General features: G+C 36.0%; 1 protein-coding gene across 1 annotated transcript; it reads right to left on the bottom strand.

Annotated features, from left to right (window-relative positions):
- Positions 1-610: 610 nt before the first annotated feature.
- Positions 611-15,949, bottom strand: tnfsf11.S (TNF superfamily member 11 S homeolog). The gene is made up of 5 exons (XM_018249940.2): positions 15,682-15,949; positions 11,381-11,527; positions 7,734-7,779; positions 7,326-7,409; positions 611-5,307 (listed from the first exon to the last, which is right to left on the bottom strand). Exons 1-5 carry the CDS (start codon positions 15,844-15,846, stop codon positions 4,877-4,879), a joined length of 873 nt encoding a protein of 290 aa, XP_018105429.1. The 5' UTR covers positions 15,847-15,949; the 3' UTR covers positions 611-4,876.
- Positions 15,950-20,966: the final 5,017 nt, after the last annotated feature.

The following is a 20,966-nucleotide window of genomic DNA, read 5'->3' as shown; positions in this document are numbered from 1 at the left end:
ATGAGAACTGTTCATATGGGTATGGGGCCTGTTATCCAGAATGCTCAGGACCTAGGGCTTTCTAGATAACAGATCTTCCTGTAATTTGAATCTTCATATTTTAAGTCTACTAGAAAATCATTTAAAAATTAAATAAACCAAATAGGTTGCTTCTGCTTCCAATAAGGATTAATTATATCTTAGTTTAGATCAAGTACAAGGTACTTTTTTATTATTACAGAGAAATAGGAAATAATTTTAAAAAATTTGGATTATTTGGATAAAATGGAGTCTACGGGATACAGCCTCTGTAATTCAGAGTTTTTTGGATTATGTGTTTCTAGATAACAGATCCAATGCCTGTAGTGAAAAAATGTAATATTACCCTGAACTAATAAAGTTAGTATGTGTTTCAAATGAACTATAGTTCTATAATCTGCAATGTTACCACAGGGCTGGTTTAAAATTTTTAAATGGGTCTTTAGGGCACATATTTATATATCAGATAATCTGTGTAGAATAAAAATTGTTTTAATTCTTATACAAGAAGATAAACATGGGATCAAATGCCATTCATGGCCCTCAAAAGAACTATGGAATGAAACATCTCATAAAAAAAAGACATTTGTTGCCAGGAAATAGTTTATTTTTAGTAACTGATGGACTGATACCATTGTTGAATGTATAATAGACATTTTTTACTTAATGATGTAACTGGTAATGTAACAATAGCTTCTGCATTAACCATAGTAACCATGTCTAGTTTTTTCTTCTTGTCTTTGTCCCTAGTCAATGAGGTTTAACATTTGTTCTGTTCAGACAGTCATCTTGTTAAAAAAAATGACAATAAGACATTTTAACGAAATATATTATTTTTTTTTAATATAAACATTGTAACAGCTGCTAGTACCAAAAATATGTACAATGTGCACAAAGTTTAAATATCTGTACATATAAAAAGGGACACAATATACAACATACTGTAATAAAAATTAAATATTTTATGTGAAATGTTCTTGACACAGACAGTTTTAAGACTGTACTGTACATGCATGGTATAAAAAAAAAAGGAAGTTCACTACCCAAAGCTATAAAATAAAAAAAACTAAAATATGCATCTATAAATGAACACAAAAGTAATAGCTAAAGTAATACTGAAGGGCAAGAGTTTGGTTTGAAATTAAAGCTACGGTTCAGTTCCATACAAACAAGTGATACTGCTTACAATACATGTACATTAAGGGGAAGAATGAAAATTATCTGTAAAAAAAAGTTCCAATTCCACCTACTATATGAGTGAATTAACTAGAACAATTATGGTGTCATTTGTGGAAAACGTTCTCGAACGACTACATTGGTTGTCCAGGTGCCGTACAACTCTAAATATTCAGTTCACATCCATACCACAAGTGTAATGTGCTGAAAAAATGCATTTAATATATAAAAAAAAGTATACAAGTCATCATCTGACTATTTTTTTTATACACAGTGACACATAGCTTATACAAAGAATACGTTGAGGTGTAACATTGTAACAATCTACTAAATGAATAAGCACCGGTACATTGCGAAGCACCACAGGCTTAACTAATAAGAAAAAGTATTCCAATCATCAAATATAGCCAACTTCTCATTTTAAAGGCGGCCGATAAAAGGTTTCTACTCTACTCCTCCAGAGCAAGTCTGTAGCTTCTCAGCCCATGTAGATGGCCTTCCTGATGTTTTGACCAATATCTATCAGGCAGGTTAGAAATTCAGACAAGGACTGCATTGGTGCATAGATGCCATCTTCTCCTAACAGATCTCCCATGGCCAAAACCCTGGGTAAAATTGGTATGATCCAATAGTTTCACCACTAGACCAAAAAGTCACATCATCCTAATTTGGAACTGTGTGTTGGTGGTCACATTGGACACAGATCACCTTGTCAAATGAGCAGATCTTATATTGTATGCCCACCTTAACAGTTCAGTGTAAAAATGAAAACTGGGTAAATAGACAGGCTGTGCAAAATGAAAAATGTATCTAATATAGTTAGTTAGCCAAAAATGTAACGTATAAAGGCTGGAGTGACTGGATGTGTAACATAATAGCCAGAACACTACTTCCTGTTTTTCAGCTCTCTAACTCTGAGTTAAGGGGGGCCACATGGCACATAACTGTTCGGTGAGTTTGTAATGTATCCTTAGCACTCAGCTCAGATTCAAAAGCAACAGTTATGTGCCAAGTGATCCCCCCTCAAGTCACTGATTGGTGACTGATTAGTGTTCTGTTTTTATATTACACATCAAGTCACTCCAGCCTTTACAGATTACATTTCAGCCGAACTAACTATATTCGAAAAATGTTGTATTTTGCACAGCCTATCTATTGACCCAGTTCTTATTTTTACACTGAAGATCTTTCCAAGAAATTGCAGAGCTGAATCATCAGATATACACATAGAAACAATAGCATTCTACCTGTATCTGACGATTCAGCACTTACAATGGCCGATGTTCAGATACCTTCAAGTGCGCCCGTTCAAAATTTTCTGCGAGCCAACCCATATCCCAGGCTTCTGCTGATATCGGTCAGGTCATCTGCTGCCATACACACACACTGAATATACTAAAATTCATTTTGTACGATATTATTGGTGCGTCTATGGCCACCTTAAGACCAATAAAGACCACTGATCTATAGGATGGAGTTGTTTCTACTGAAAAAAGCTGCTTGGTAAAAGAAAGAGATACATATTAACATATAAATAATATAATGGCTACTGCCGTATAGATACTTTAGCAATAAAGAAGCAAAATGAGCATTCACATGCCTTCCCAGCAGACTTTAGTTTGAGACCAAACTGATATATATATTCTTATAGTCTAATAACATTAACAAGATTTTTTAAAAAGTAGTATACTTTTTAAAAAAAGAAACAATCTGGGATTTTTTGCCGTTTTGGTACATTCAATAAAGAAAAGCACACAGATGGAATGCAGTTTATAAATCAAGTAATAGACATTGGGCACCATTTGTTTCACTGGGGAAAGGGTGTGCCCATATGATCCATTAAAGGCCATTTCTTCTGTGCAAAATCAGAGATTCAAATATATACACATTTATTCACAATGAAATGTACTGAAATAGAAACATAAGATTGCAATAACTTTTTAGGCAACCGTCGGAACTGTAGCCCAGCTAATCACCATTTTGTCTGACTTAAGTGCAGAAAATGGGCAGGTTAAAAATAAACAGAGGTGGGGTGCCCTTTAAGGACAGCCATCTACATAGAAAATTCATGCCAGCATGAATAAATAAAGCATTAAAAAGAAAATATAAAGATTAGTAAAATTCTGTATTATCAAACATTGTTCTCTACAAAGTTGCATGCTATTTTCTAAAATGCACAGAATGTAAAAAATACAAGTGGCTTTTATGAAGCTTTGAGATGACTCCTAAGTGACTGACCCTTGTGCCATGAGATGTAAATTATTACAAGAACATCTCCATAAAAACAAGATGCACAGGTGACAGTATGTTTAGAAGTACACATTGAGTTCTTCTGGTGGAAGTTCCTAGCGGGAGACATGGTATTAGATTACAAGTATCTTAGGACCAACCTGAATTTTAAGGTACATAAAGAACACCTAATATTACACAAAACTAATAAAATCATGTTGGCAAAATCCCTATTTCTCAAGGCACTTTAACACATATATATTTGTAAAATGTTATGCTTAAAATGAAAACAAACATTTCCTCGGATTTTATGGGTAACTGGTGCAACTTTGCACTAGTTTGACTAATATCCAACCAGATTAAACAATTTCTTCTCATCTATACAAACGGTTATCAAGAAAGCTCTGAATTATGGAAAGGCCCTCTCCCATAGACTCTATTGTAGTCAAATGAAAATGTTTAAAATATTTTATTTTCTCTCTGCAATAATGAAACAGTACCTTGTTCTTGATTCCGACTAAAATAAACATAATCCTTATTGGTGGCAAAACAAACCTGTTGAGTTGAAATAATATTTAAATTATTATTTTTAGTAGACTTAAGGTATGGAGATCCAAATCCCTTATTTGGAAAACCCCCTGATCCTGAGCATTCTGGATAACAGGACCCATAACGGTATATTTAAGAAGTATGAAATTTAAAAAATTGAATAGGTGGACAAGTAATTATTTTGTTAATTAATGGAGAATTAAAGCTTAACTAAAGAAGTAGGACAGGAATGTTGTGCATTATGTTTTGGTATAGTGGTTCAAGGCAACCACAACCCTTTAGCAATTCTTTTCCTCCAAGGATTACCCAACGAATACCCCATCTTCTGTTCTGATTCACTGCACATGTTCTATGCTGCTGTCACTTACAATATAGTGCTGACTCACAATATAGTGAATATATACAATATAACGGTCACAATATAAGGCTGAAGCTAATTAATAAATAGTTATTTGTACATGTCAGCCCTGCAGCATCAGCTTATGTGACAGACAGACCTCATTTTTTGATTTTTGATGATCTAAGCTTATCTTCCCAACAGCTGCTCAAAGCACACTGAGCATGTGCGTGTTACAGACACTCCTAGCAAAATCCAAGATGGCAAACTCTGTCACAACTTTTAAGGAATGAATCATTATAATTATAGAGATGCTGAACCTTTAGGCTCTTTCAATAAGTTCAATATATATGGTAAGACATTTCTAGCAATATTCATTTTTAGGGTTTAGTTCTCCTTTAAATAAACGGTCATGAAAATCTCATCTGACCAGAGAGGATAAATTAAAACAGTGTTAGTGAACCTTTACAAAGCAGTGGCTGTCACTCTTGCAGTAAATAAAGTAAGAAGAGAACATCACATTTTTATTCAGCTCCCTTTAGTCCTACATCTGGAATAAGAAAATAATTAAACGTCCAGGCTATGGATCTTGAAAGCCCCAAAATATGTTGCTTCTTGAGCTGGGTCCAACAGTTCTAAATATGAAGCTTGGATGAATATCTCGTCACCAGCATGTAACTTAAAAACCCCTCCTTGATATACAGAATAAAAGTGATAGACTGAATTGTTTGACCAAATGGCAGTTTTCCCTCCCTTCATTAGCGTTTCATAAGGCCTCCTGTTATTTGTTGCTTTACAGATGTATATCATAAGCTGCAGAGCCTTGTCTCTGTATTCTTTTCCTTTAAGTATATGGTGTCTAAAGCAGAGATTTGCATATACAAAGTAATAGCCATCTTGTAAGATTTCCAGCTTTCCATTATGGTACTTTATATTTCTCAAATTTGCCCAACCTTCTCTGAAATTCCAGGATGTAAGGTTCACCTTTGATTGTTCACCTTAATAAAGCAGAGGAGATAGACGAGTCAGTACATGTCATATCTATTAACTGTAGAATATACTTGGTTTCAACTATTAGCCTAAAGTACAATATCAAAGGAGAGCAGATACATTTATCAACTTACCAAGTACAGTGAACAATTCTGCAATGAAATGGGAAAGTATGCAAGTATGGCACATCGTTTAAAAAACCATGGATAATGGATGATGTGAACCATAGCCAAGGGCGTAACTACAGAGGAAGCAGACCTTGCGGCTGCTGGGGGGCCCAGGAGATATAGGGTTCCCATGAGGCCCTAATTCATATACAATTTGAATACATATTGGTAAAACAGGTCAATCTCTAGATATTTTGGGAGCCTGAAAAATAACTTGCTGTGGGGCCCAGTAAAATCTAGTTACACCACTGACCATAGCAGCAAGATATAAAGTTAAATGTTTACCCTCTGCTAACTAAAATGTTCCTGCTGGAAATCCTTCAGGATGCTCTTATGTTTCTGGCTTATACCAGGGCAGGAATGTTGTAGTTTTTATCAATATTATGTTTTGCAATCTATCATGCAGGTGCCTTTCTTTAAAAATTCTATACCATTTAAATATTTAAAATAACTATTTATAAGCCTTGTAGGAACTATTTTGGGTTGCGTAGAAGTCTCACAGAGCTAACATTTGCTATGATACCGGATTCAGTAACTTTGATGCAAATCTTTTGTTTAAACAATGGAGTTTATTTCTGAGATCCTAACAAATTTGCCGATTTTTATATTCCTAGTGGAAAACATAAGGTTCCTTCTCATTAGGGATGTACTGAATCCAGCATTCGGTTCGGGATTCGGCCCGGATTCAGACTTTTTAAGCAGGATTCGGCCGAATCCTTCTACCTGGCTGAACCAAATCCTAATTTACATATGCTAATAAGGGGAGGGGAGGGAAATCACATGACTTTTTGGTCACAAAACAAGGAAGCAAAAAATGGTTTCTCCATTTGAATATGTATTCAGCCAAATCTTTCGCAAAGGATTCGGGGGTTTTGGCCGAATTCAAAAAAGTCGATTTGATGCACCCCTACTTCTCATGGTTATTTTTTCCATCCAAATCAATATTTAAACCCCAAAATATTTGAAAACACTTTACAATTTTACGGCATCTTTAAATTTCCATCCTAAGAAATGAATTTGCTCAAAACCCAAAGCTCTTTCCCTTCCCATCATGATATTCTCATCTGCTTCTCTTTGAAAATTTCCCTTGACCCTCACACAAGCTTTATATTCCCCAATAATGGCTACATATTGAAAAAAAAACAAAACCACTCACAATTAAAAACAGAATGTGTCCTTCAAATCCAAACTGTATAATGCTAACTAAATATGGAATAATGATCAGAGTATGGCTAGTAAGAGATTGGATAAGCAATTTAGGAAGTGTTACAAGGCATTCAAGCAGTGTGAATGTATAGTGGACATGTTTTTTACCATAGTGCTTAATAGTGTATTTTGTGGAAAAATATTAAAACCACAAATACTGTTAATATTTTCAGATTACTAATAAGATTAATATGACCTTAAAGAGTTAAGAGAAGACAAAGAAAGGAGAAGGAAAAACACATACTGTATGAGAAATGCTTTGACACAGCAAATGGGCAAGTGGTTGTGGATTCAATATTTATCTAGGATGGAAAATTGAATTCAGCATGCAAAAATTACATATTTAAAGAAAAATACAAAAAAGAAACCATGAGTTTCTGGCAAGACATCTTATGGTTTGGTTAACTCATGTAACAGTTTTGGACAAGTGATGTTGCTGGGGGCACTTTGTACACAAAAAAGCCTTAAGACTGGGTGGTCAAATATGATTGCACAAGTCAACAAAATCCCATTTTCTTTGGAAGCAAAATAAAGCAAATGCAAGGAAACACTTGAGAATAATACTTAAGCTGAGAAAGATTTTTAAAAACAAACAGTCATTTCTATACTGCACTCAGACTGTACATGAAAAGCTTAGGTATATATAAACTTACTGTTAATAGGTGTTATACTCCCAACGGTAAGATGAGCAACTGGCCAGCTGTTGTTCCGTGTACCATACCGTGCCTCAGTTCTAGCTGAAAATAAATTAAAATCTCAGTTTAGTATTTTTATTTTGTTTTATCCATTTATGGTTTACCGAATGTTCAGATACGGTCACAGTAATCATGTGTATCTGCATTTTTAAGTAATAAACTCTGAACCTGATTATTAGTCCCTCTGCCAAAGCTCTGGAGATAGTGGCACATTTGTTCTTTGGTGCACTGCATGTTAATTTAGGCAGTTGTACACAATTTTGTATTTGAATTTTACATTGAGAATGTGCCAATCCTCTGTCCTACAGATAAATTTACTCATTTGCAGTTCAGCAAAAATAAATAAATGTTGTTTTTCTTTCTTACCATTTCCTACTTGGAACTGTTTGCTGGAAAGGAGTCCATGCAGTTCCTATAGGAAAAATGACATTGATATATTAAACTATATTTTCAATACAAGAAATCAAATAAATTGTTTTTAAGAAACTGACATGTACAGTAGTTAACATAATAGTAATGCACATAGATATTCTATAAAATACAAAATTGTTGAGGGAAGGGGAATTACTTTTACAGGTCTTTTCTCCTATTAAACTTAGGGGCAGATTTACATATAGTTGAATATCGAGGGTTAATCAACCCTCGATATTCGACTGCCGAATGTAAATCCTTCGACTTCGAATATGGATTTACCGCAAATAGTTCAATTGATTAGAAGGATTTTAATCCATCGATCGAACGATTTTTAGTCGACCAAAAAATTGTTAGAAAGCCTATGGGGACCTTCCCCATAGGCTAACATTGCACCTCGGTAGGTTTTAGGCGGTGAAGTAGGGGGTCGAAGTTTTTTTTAAAGAGACAGTACTTCGACTATCGAATGGTCGAATATTGAGCGATTTTTAGTTCGAATCGTTCGATTCAAAGTCAAACTCGTAGTCGAAGGTCGAAGTAGCCAATTCGATGGTCGAAGAAGCCAAAAAAAAACATTCGAAATTTGAAGTTTTTTTTATTCTATTCCTTCACTCGAGCAAAGTAAATGGGCCCCTTAATGTGCTGGGGCAACAGACGTAATTTGTCCAGGGTCAGAAGGAGTTGTCACAATCAAAACACATGAGATGTACTTCTAAAGCTAGAGACCCGAAGATGAATAACAGAACTTTGAACAAGTAGGTGTAGCAGATTGATAGAAAGGCTATAGAGGAACAGAATTCACGCTTACTATAGCAAGATTAATATCCCTTCTGAAATGTCATTCAATATTGCTGATCGTAGGCACATGTAACGCAACTAGTAACGGATCTTCCTAATGACAGATGGATTCACGGCAGTTCAACAAATAAGATCATGCAGTCTTGTGCTTCTGGCATTTATCAGGACTAAATTTTGGAACAATGAGAAACTGTATAGAACTATTTTAGCCATTTTCTTTGTTAATCAATGAACGATATGTTAAAAGAACGAACAGTTATGACGTAGAACTGCTGGCAAAGCTTCACTTTCACACAAGTAACCACAATGGTACAGTTTACCACAAAAATCTTGTCATCACTATGAAGCAAATAACCCAGATTTTAGGAGTCATACCTGTGCTATGTAATATAACAAATATCAACATTATAAAAAATTAGCTGTGGTCCCATTTTGATCCAAATATGGATGTGTATATGGTCACGTATTAATGACGGATACTGAACAGGCAATATCAATGTATGGCTATATGTCAAAGAGAAGTGACAGTGCTAACATAAATATATATGATATAAACCTATGAAAGAAATTGTGTTTTGGCGTGAGCATGGGAACACAGCTCTCAGCAAGACACTCAATGAGCCAGTTTGTTTTGGCTGCTATTTATTTTATATATTGATGAACACCAAGGGGGTTATTTATCAAAATCCGAAACTTTCTCACTATTTTCTGAAAACCGCTCTGACCAAGTCCTCAAGGACTTCCCCCTCCTATTTATCAATAAATGTTCACGAAAATTTCTTGTGTGGGAAAAGACATCAAAAAATCTGAATCTGCAGATTATTAAACAAGACATCTGCTACATGAACTCAGCAGGTCTGAGTTTTAACACCCCAGAAACCAAAAGGCAGATTAGTATTCTATCTTAATAGGCCCTATCCACAAGATATCAGTTTAAATATAAACCTGCAGTGCTTTAGAACAAAAAGTGAAACATAATGTCAAATCATTTTTTTGTACAATAGAAAATGTAGACAATTAAAACTATTTTCCAGTAACATTGTTTCCAATTAAAATGTTCAGTTATTTCAAAATTATTTGTAATTGTATTTCTAATTGAAGCAGTACCTTGCCGAGACTACAGTTCCGACAATACCTGTTAATCAAAGAGAATGCAAGGCATTGTAGAAAATTGAGGTTTGGCTGGAGGACAACTGACTACCAATATATTAAAGGGATACTGTCATGGGAAAAAATGTTTTTTTCAAAACGCATCAGTTAATAGAGCTGCTCCAGCACACTTCTGCACTGAAATCCATTTTTCAAAACAGCAAACAGATTTTTTTATATTTCATTTTGAAATCTGACATGGGGCTAAACATATTGTCAATTTCCCAGAAAACCCTAGTCATGTGCTCTGATAAACTTCAGTCACGCTTTACTGCTGTACTGCAAATTCGAGTGAAATCACCCCTTCCCTGCAGCCTTACAACAGAACAATGGGAAGGTAACAGATAGCAGCTCCCTAACACAAGATAACAGCTCCCTGGTAGATCTAAGAACAGCACTCGATAGTAAGAATCCAGGTCCCACTGTAACTACTTCAATTATATTGAGTAGGAGAAACAATATCCTGTCAGAAAGCAGTGGCTCTTTCTAAAAACACATGACCCTGCAAAATGACCCGAGATGGCGCCTATACACCAATATTACAACTAAAAAAAAAATACACTTATTGGTTCGGGAATGAAAACTACACCAGAAAAATCATGGCAGAATCCCTTTAAGCAGTATCTTGTCTGACTAAAAACACAACCAGCTCTCCTCTAGCCATGATTACAATTACCATAATAGTTTGCAAACGTTTGTGATTCTCCTTCTCAGGTCTATTACAGAGAATACAAGGCATTGTGGAAGCTGGAGCTTTTAGCTTGAGGAGGAGATAGAATATTTTAAAAGCAAAAGCAGTGGAGAAAAAATTAACTGTGTGATGCTTTACAAACATAGTTTTGGACTTAAGTATTTACCTAAAGTAACAGTATATATTTTATCATATATGTTTAAATGGAAATAAATAAGCCCCCATAGGTAATAAAATACACTATAAGGAGCAGCTTTATCAAAATGTGAGTTTAGAGCTTGATAAATAAAAACTCATCCATGTTCTATTAATTTCTATGGGATTTTTAGAATTGTGTTTATCAATGGGTGAAAATTTGAACTCGCTATTTGATAAAGACATCCAAAAAACCCGTAGGAAAGACTAGAACATTGGTGAGTTTTTGATTTTGATACATGTGCCTAGGAGCAATAACCCATAGCACCTAATAAAGAGGTTTACTTTTAAACAGATGGCCAGTCAATGCTACCTGCTGATTGGTTGCTATAGGTTAATGCTCCTGGGCAAACAGTGTATTTTATTGCATAACCCCAAGGTGTCTTTAATTTTATGGGAGCACTGTTTTTATTTAGGTTAATAATGTACTTATTTACTTTTTATCCCAGTTTGGATAATAGCAGGTCCGAAAGTATATCGTTTTCACAAGTTGGTGATTTTTAGAGTGAGTCTAGTTCACTTTATTTCATGCAAATATCTCCCTAACCGACATACAGATCTTTATGGAGTCAATAAGCTTTCATCCCAAATTTACTCTACCTGGCCTTCATACTGGGATTCAAGCTTTACAGTTTTGGGAACCTCTTGTTTACAGTATTTAATAGTTTACAGCTATTGGGAAAATGATAACTATAACATATGCCAAAATAATCTTTTCTGATGTTTAGTTAAGCATTTACAATGGAAATTGCCACAAAATAAGGATTACCTTTTCAACTGCTGTGCTGAATGCCTGCTTTATTCCTTCACATAACATGAGGTCTTCTTGCACAGAAGAATCTTTTGTATGCCCATGTTCTCTCTTCTTTACAATTGCTTCCCAGCAATGGAGTTCAGGCATTAGGCTCAGGTCCCCCTAAAAGTGCAAGTTTCAAAACTTTGAGCCAGATTTATCAAAAGTAACTGCTAAAACTGTGCTTTTCCCCACTGGTCAAACTTTTGTCACATTACATTTTCCCTGACATTCTAAAACTAGAAACCACCCAGTAGTTTGAATTAATGATTTAAAAAAATAAAAAAAAGTGATAAAATAATAAGAGCAATTAACTATTAAAAGATGTTCATTCTTTTGTCTTGACTTTGGCAATGAGATAGTGAGATAGGAGGCAGGAGATAGGGCATTAAGGGATATAAACTCACTCTTCTTAGGGCTCAGTTAGAGAGCACTTGTTTATGGGGTTACTGCTGCCCTTGCAAGTCAATTAAGAGTTAGTAAATGAGCCCCAGTGTCATATATTACATTTCAAGCATAAATCCAGGGTGAGAAGCCACTCACTATACATTGTTCTTACTGAAATCGATACACAAAATGATACACAGTCCAGTGCTTGTTTCTGAACAATGTCTGTTCGGTTTTATTTGTAGCACATGATTTACACTTATTATTATTTCTGTTTTAACATCTTTGCCATTAAAACCCAAAATTCGACATACGGCATTCCCCAGTGTAAATATTCTTTCAATCACTTCTTCAAAGGTTACAATTATGAAGGGGGAAATAAAGAAGCAAGAAGGCATTATACAGAAGAAGCCCAGTGGTTTTTCAACTGTTATTTTTGTTTTTAAAATGAGGAGCATCATTTATCTGCCTTTAAAAACTTCATTTACCACTTCCTTCTCATGCACACAGAGGAAACCAGCCTGAAGATGTAAATACAACTTTCCCCTGTGGGAGACTGGCTAGTCTTAGATCGCCACATTTTAATTATGGTGGCAATTCACTTGAAACCACTCCTTTAAATGATTTCCTATAGGTATAACAGTAACCACATAACTGTAAATAATACATCAACTATATCAGTTATATGATGGAGTGGGGGGAGTCATCCTACCTTTGTATCTCTTTAATGAATGTAGAATTAAAAGTTGCCTAGAATTACATTTATGTAAAATGTTGTTGTAACGTTTACAAAGACACATTTAAAATTACCCAATGAGATAAAAGGCATTATTATTTTCAGACGGTATACTACAATAGAAAAGACACCTGTTTCTTATAAAAATTAGAAGGTTAAAGCAAACAAAGACTTTTCACAGTTCCTCATATCCCAAGGCTGGTTTTCTTGTGGTTTAACATAAGCAAGTATAATTGTTGCCAGCAAAATCTTACAAAATGCCACCAATTGTCCAAATTGTTTGTGGTTGTTCAGTGCAGACTTGCTGCTGTAAGAACTGGGAACAACTGTTGCCTCATACCCTTATGTACTGAGAACTTATCTCACATCACCAGGATTTTAAGTAAGAGAGGTCAGATGTCACTGACTTATACAGCATCCTATATCCATAAAGAAAACAACACATTTATTAAAGAAAATAGTGTTAACCACATATAGTTGGTTAACTATATAAAAAATGAACTTGTGCAATTAGATCAGCCGGCACACATTTCATCCCATGGGCTAGCATGAGTTATGCTTGGAGATTCATTGTTCCAGCCACGGTATCCACATACAGTACTTGGCCTATCCCTGGGCTTATGTCAATTAAAATGGTTTTCCTGGGCCACCTCATAAAGGACTTCTAAATGTAGTCCTGCAGACAAAAACCCAAACTGAATCCGGACATGAATCCCTGCTATAAATATAGTTATGTTTCTCTACTAAAATGAGTTAACAAAGAATATATTCAAAGTTTAAACTAAACTCATACAATTCCCCACCACCAAGAAATAATTATTGCGTGGAAATAAAACAATTGGTATTATTACTGCTAAAGTGGCCATTTCACTTTCTTCACCATTGCCAAAACATGCATTTTAAGAGATGCTCACACCCAGAAAAATCTTATTGCAACATTTGATTTTTATAGACATTAAAACGTGATTGAGAAGCAATCACTCTCCATTGAAACTGGCTATTACTATACATTTATTTGTGTGTGTAATGTACTTAACAATATATCTTTGCCACAGTATTTGCTTCAATAAAAACTAAGATTACTGTTTGTTTGTTTGTATCTTTTGATTGTCCACATAAGACAGCAATTAGCTTTGATCAGTCTGAGGAAGGCAGCAAATCTTTGACTAGTTGGTATGAATGACTACAATAGTGCAGATAAAAGCAATATGATTTCTAGAAATGACTGAATATCTGACAGACTGTCTGTCATTGGAAGACATCTCATTTTAGTAAAGGAGATCATGGGAACCCACCCAACACAGCATGGGGACCTTTTTTTTGGTCCGAACACAAAGTTTAAGCTACAAAGACTGATTTTCTTAATTAATTGCCCTATTATGACAGTAAATTTGGTAAAAGGAGAAGGAAAGTCCTAATTACGTGGGGGTGCCAAAAGTTAAGCACCTCTAAGTGAATGTATATACTTACCTCACACATGGGCCGGTGCTCCTATAGGGAGAAAACGGAACTGGTTCCGGGGGTTCTTCCAGCGAGCACCACAGAGTGATCGGCTTCCTTCTTCTTCTTCTTTCTTCAAATTTCCCTGGGCAGACACATGCGCAATAGAATAGAAGTAGGATGCAGATCGCTCTGTGGTGCTCGCTAGAAGAACCCTGGGCCGTGCAGTTATCTCCTGATCGGAGCACTGGCCCAGGGTGTCAGGTAATTATATAAAATCACTTGGCACCTTTTTGGCACCCCAAGTAAATAGCTTTTCCTTCACCTTTAAATTGCATTATCCTGCTTTGTTACATTTTACAGTACCTCTCCGCTATCCTAGGTATAAGCAAGGCAAATAATATGCATTTATCTAACCATAACTCTTACCTAACCATATAATAAACATGGTGAAACTAATTTTTCCCTACCTACTCAATATTCCTGACACTAGGACATACACCACTGTCTCTGTACTACAAAGGTTGTGGTTATCTGTGCTTAAATCTGAGCACACCTGGAAAAAGCAGTGAGCTCCCCAGTCACCAGAACCCATCATACTGGTTAAGAGCACTGCAAAAAGTTTTTCGCAAAAAGTCCAATGTTTTCAAATCACTCAGTTTTCAGAAAAGGGCTTAATACGAAAGAAGAAAGGTGTGTGATCATGAGCTGAGTAGCCAAATAGTAGTTCAGAGAAAACCGGAGGAAGAAGGAACCTACACACCCTATGGTTACAGGGAAAGCATTGAAGTAAGTATGTAGATACATATTTGCAACAACCATAAGCCAAAACTAACCATATCTTACAGATCCTGAGCAGATCATTCATGTCAAGCAGTGCTAGCAGGCTGGCATCATGCCCTTCAGTTCCACACTGCAGCATAGAAACATGGGGCACAGCCCTGATGTATGTGCAAACTGCCTTGCATTAGAAACGAAAACAATAACATAATAAAGTACCATTGTATCTTAACTTGGTGCTCTAAACACTGGAGAGAGAATGGGTCATAATGACATTTTTTGGGGTTTATCCATTTCCCCAGTCTCCAAAGAAACATGCTTACATGGAATGTACACCCAAACATAACACTTTCCCTAGCGAGATGGAATATGCTGATTTTGAGTGTCTTTCCAATTTATATATTAATATCCAATCTTCAGTGGGATGCAAAAGGGGCAGAGTAGAAAAGGGACAGTCACATACTATTGTGATACAAACAATTGTAAAAGCAATAAACAGATGCCATTAATGTCTGCTGGAAAGTTGCTTAAAATGTCAATTTCTTGAATTTGACACAAGTTGATTTTGAGGTTTACATCTCCTTTAAATGATCTCTGTATCAGACTCGCTCCTCTTTTATTTGCAGCATTATTGCTACTTCAGCACAAGAGCAGTTTTAATTTTAAATGGTAATAAAAGCCAGGTGCATTCACTAGTCTGTAATTTATATATATATATATATATATATATATATAATTAGTTCAATTGCACCAGTGTGAACTATTTACACTACTAATAACAGAGAGTTAAGGCAAAGTACTTGCACAGTGCAAAGAAGCCCAGGAAAGAGATAGGTGGAAAATAAAGCATTATACAGTATATACCGGTTATTGGACCGGTTCAAGCAAGACCCTTAACAGCTAAATAATCAGCCCGAATGCCCATGATGCTTACCTGTGCCTTAAAGTACAGGAACAGCCCAAGTGTGCAAACAATTTGCGCCAGTGCCAAGATGAACAGCGCAACGTAAACAGACCTTGGCACAGCACGGGACCGATCTGCGTTCTCCGGAGCTCCCTGTATCTCGGCGGCACCACGCAGGTACCCACCGGGGCTCATCCCCGCACCGGAGCACTGAGAGAACAGGTGTCCCGCACCGAGCGCCAACACTTGCAATGGCACCTTACGCCTCAGTGACAGGCAGACACTTTTCTACAGGGACTAATAAAGGCAGCGTGGAGAGGGGGTGGGCCATTTTACCTCAACCAATAGGAAAACGCGCTGCTTAAGACAGTCCCCCGTGAGGTGGGAGAAAGAAGCCAACCTGGTGCGCTTTAGTCAGAGCGGTCTGTTCCCGCTTTGTATCCAGGCACGATCCGTCTGTCACCTCCTATTCTCTCATAGGAAACAACTAGCAGTGTCGAAATATATTAAAGGTTAAGGAACAGTAACACAAAAATAAAGTTTTTTTTTTAAAGAAATGTACTGTGTAATGTAATGGGTGTTTGCTTCAGAAACACAACTAGAGTTTACATAAACAAGCAGCTGTGTAGGGGGCAGCCATTCAAGCACAGGATACCCAGACAAACGTTCTGAAGAATCCCATTGTATACTACAGAGCTTATCTGTGTCTGCTGTGTATCCTGTGCAGGGGCGATTCTTGCCACTATGCCGCCTGAGGCAGCCTTCTTTTGCCGCCCCCACCCCTCCCCATGGCACTAATCTTTACAGTGCCGGAGAGGTCAGGGGCGGTCCACGTCGCCTAGTGCAGTTGCGCTCTCTGCACTAGAAGAGCCGAATTTCCGGGTTGAAAACCGGAAATTCGGCTCTTAGTTACCAGGAGCGGCATTTTTGCCGCCCCTGGCAACCAAGGGGGGTGCTGCCTCCTGAGGTGAGTGTCTCAACTCGTCTCATTGGCGGAGCGCCCCTGATCCTGTGCCTTTTCTCCATTTTCAGCTTTGAATTGCTGCCCCCATGGCTACACATTGGCTTGTTTATATAAACTATTCTAGAGCTTCTAGCAAACACCAATTTTACCAGTGCAGCATGACAGTACATTATATTTTTATTACGTTTAAAAGACAAATTTTTGGTGTTACTGTTCCTTTAAGGCACTGGTCTAGCAGTTTACTGTTGAACTCTTTGTAATGCATGCCATCTACGTGTAAGGCATACATGTCAGCCACAGGTAATTTATACATGCCAGCTACAGGTTGCAATGTATAGAACTGCAGAAAAGTCATTTCTATATTTACTATGTATAGTTTTTGCAGAGCTGTACATTTTTACAATACAGATCAGCACAGACAGGGAGGGCAAAAAGTATAATAATGCAGATAAGTGCCATTTGGTGACAGACATATGGGCTTATTTACTAAAGGAGAATGTTGTATTTTGGCATATTTTCACCAAGAATGATAATTTGCTACAACATCAGCAATATACTAAAAAGGAGAGTAAGCCAAGTTTTGGTGCATTTTCTTGAAAATCCTCAACATAATTTCACGTCTGTGTACCAATTTACTAAGATTACAAGTAGGGCCAGACTGGGAGTAAAAAGCAGCCCTGGCAAAAAAAATCAAAACGTTCCACATATAAATGTGCAATGTTAAAAAAAAATATTGGTGGTCATGGCCTGACCATAAAACTAAAAGAAACATCTGTGGTCAGGGCTACTGATGGGAGAATAAATTCGCGAAACTGTGAAAAATTGTCGAAATTGTCACTCGCATAAAAATTATTCGTATACCCATTGACTTTAATTAATTTGGACGAAATAGCCGCGCGTATAAAAATTATAGCTTGCGTCAAAATGATTTTGATGCTCATTGGCTTTGATGCAGTTTCACATATTTTTTGCCGATACGCAAACTATTCGGATGAAATGGGACAGATTCATCTATCACTAGTCAGGACTTCCCCCAAGTTAAAAAAACCCATTGGTGGCCAACCCCCCAAGTTAAAAAAAATTGGTGGCCAGCCGCCCCAAGTTAGAAAACCATTAGTTGCTAGTATCCCCCCATTAAATAATAAAAAAAAAAAAACATTGGTGATGAGGGCTCTCCCCTTTATAAAAGTTTAATAAAAAAAACCATTGTTGGATTTTCAAAAAAATATCATGGGTATTTAGTGGAAATTAAAATTTGGCAGGTGCTGTTCTTCCTCCTAGATGAATGCAGCTTCTTTCTTCTCTTCTGCAGCCTCTTTTTTGACTCCTTTATTTTACACCAGGAAAAACTTTGGCACATTTCTCTTTTAAAGGCACACTTATGATTTATACGCCTGACATCTGACAAATTAAGACAAAGTTTGGTGAAGTTAGACAGACTTTCACTTTGGTGAAAACATGCCCCAGTAAAGGAAGAAGGTTCCCTGCTTTGTGGAGCTTACAAACTGAAAACACTTGTTCTGTGACCTCTTATTAAATGTGTAGGTGACCAATTAAATGTGTAGGTAAGGCCTATTCTCAGCAACTTTTATTTTAATTATTTGCCTTGCAGTTTTGTCTTTTTTTTAATCTTCAAATTTCAAGTTTTGTCAGGATGATGCGAGCTACTGACCCCTGCAATCAAAAACCTAGTATGAATTGGAATGCCAACTGCAAGACAAGTCTGATTCCCAACCTCATTCCCCAACCTCACTAATGCTCAAAGCAAATTCAAGTGTTTCAAAATAGAAATCATTTTCATTTTTATAGCAGTAAAGGGAGGACCAACATCATAGTGGTATCTTTGGTTTGTGAATGAGGAGTTGGACAGCCAGGTGTCTGGATACTTTGGGTGATATACAAACTTAGATTAACATTTAATTTAAGCCGGTTTGCAACTCTTCTGTGAAAGTTTTATTACTTTATGTGACCTTTTAGGACTCATAGTCTACAAATTGATGGTGACATTAGGATCGTGACAATATTAGACAATTCTGCCAACATAAAATATGACTGGCACCCATGTGTTCTTCATTTAATATAGCCACCAAACAACTGTATTGAAAGTTACCTATTTACAAGTAGATGTCCTCATACCACTTATTTGTACCTTTATGGCTATTTGCACTCTAGTGGACATATGACTTTTTCCTTCCATGTTAGTAGGCATTTATGTATTAACTGACATGTTTGCTTTACAATTAACCGAAATCCCCTACAAGTTAGTACTCTTGCAACAAAATAGTCTGCACATATAGACTGTAGGGGTCATTTACAAAGTGCAGAGAGTGTGCAAAATATAACAAATGGTTGGAAGTTGGAAGTAAAATGAAAGAAAAGGAGTGGTAGTCAGCAAATAAACTGCATCTAGATTGCTAAAACTGAAAAAAAAAGAAAACAGGTTGTCATTAAGCAATCGCAATATCAAGTTATCAAAGGAAGAAACAGAAGAAATGATTTCTAAGTAGAGCAAGAATAAACAAAGTAGAGCAAATTCTTTAAATACATAAAAGTTACAGCTCAAATCAGAAAGTACAGAGTAAGTCCACTAAAAGTTAATCCATTCAAAACACAACAGGCGTTAAGATACTATTACCATTTTTCTATATATATATTTCAGGAACTTCAACTAATTTTGGTTTTGGTGTGACTAACCAGCACCCACGCTGGATGGAATACATCCCCACAAACCAAGTAAATTTATTTTGTTCAGATACAAAATGTCAGTACTCTCATGTGATCAAGCCAGTCTGAAATCAAGGTATGGGAATGCTGCAGTATTATGTATCTAGTAGAAATACGTTGAAATCAACTGGACTTTCTGAGTTTTTCCCTCGAAAAACTTTTAACCACTCATCCAAATGGCTTCTTTCTGAACTGAAGTGGTGAAACATTTTCCAACGAAAATGCTCAGAAAGTCCAGTTGCTTTAGACTTATTTCTACTAGATACTGTATATGCGTGGATGAATGAAAAACTTCTGTATTTAACTAAAATGATAAGTTCTTACATTTTGCAGTTGATAAATACAGTTTGATAATAGGCAAAACATGTATTTAATTTTCTTGTTATTTATTTTAAATGCAACATTGTAACAGCTTGTTCAGCTAATATATCATTGCAAATAACAAGTCAAACTAATTCTGACAAATTGGCACAGTTATGTTTTTTTGATAATTGCGTCATATCAAAATGTGATTTAAAAATCAGAATTCAGGTTCATCATATGGAGAGACATCAGTAGAAGTCAGTAATTAAATCTGAATTAACAGAACATGCATAATCCAGAAGTCTAAAACTAATTTTGGCAGGTGGCTGTCATACATTTATTTTGTAAGCCTTGTTTGTTAAATAAGTGTAAGACCCCTGGTTGTTATAAATTAGTAAAAGTGCTGTGCTATATTAAGAATTTGATGATGAGAAAGAAAACAGCAAAATGCACTGCCATGGCATGATAACATCACTATACTTTTGTGCCATGATATGAGTCGCCTGCAGATGCTACAACATCATGATGCATGTGCCAGCAAATGAATTGTTTGCCATCAATATTTTATTCCCTGTAATTCAAAGCTTCCAGTTAAATGTGATACCTGTATTGTTGGCATATTTATTTATAATAAAATTTCTAAAACTAAATATACTGCAATGTACAGAATAGGTTTACTCAGTGTGGCCTAGCAATCCCCCCCCCCCAAAAAAAGTTAACGTTAATACTGTTGTGAGAGCCCAAGTTACCACATAATTTACTGTAGTTTTTACACAACAGTCCAAATTAATATTTCAGTTAGTATTTTCATGAAAATAGTTAATGCAGTCTTTAGACTGATTTAGTGAGATAAATGTATCTTCTAATTCAATAACAGTTTTCCCCTACTTTTTCTGAGGGTTTTTTTTCTCTAATCAAATTGAATACGGCTATTTTTGAGGCATTTCAAAATAATAGTTGAAGTGAAGTTTTAATCAGCGTAGTAAAATTCCAACACCAGATATTCCATATCTTCAATTCTTTCAATTTACATAATTTGCACAAGTATTGTTATAAAATACACATGTATGAACCATATTGGTACACATTATGAAAATGTTTAAAGGTTTAGAAGAAGTTTATTTCTTGCAACCCTAAACAAACTAGGTCAAGTAAACAGTGGCTGCCCCAGCTATAATTACGGATGTCTCATGTAAAACTGTGGCTCACCCTCTTAGGCTGACATGAAAGTAGGATAAAATAAATCTGTCCTTTTCCACTGGTTGACTTCTAAAAGTCTAATTGGGACAGTTAAATAAAGGCAGCAAATGTACATCAATTCACA

Source organism: Xenopus laevis, chromosome 2S (assembly GCF_017654675.1).
Source record: "Xenopus laevis strain J_2021 chromosome 2S, Xenopus_laevis_v10.1, whole genome shotgun sequence".
NCBI classification, from domain to species: Eukaryota; Metazoa; Chordata; class Amphibia; order Anura; family Pipidae; genus Xenopus; species Xenopus laevis.
Note: the sequence above shows the minus strand (reverse complement) of the source record. Positions and strands in the feature narration are given on the sequence as shown.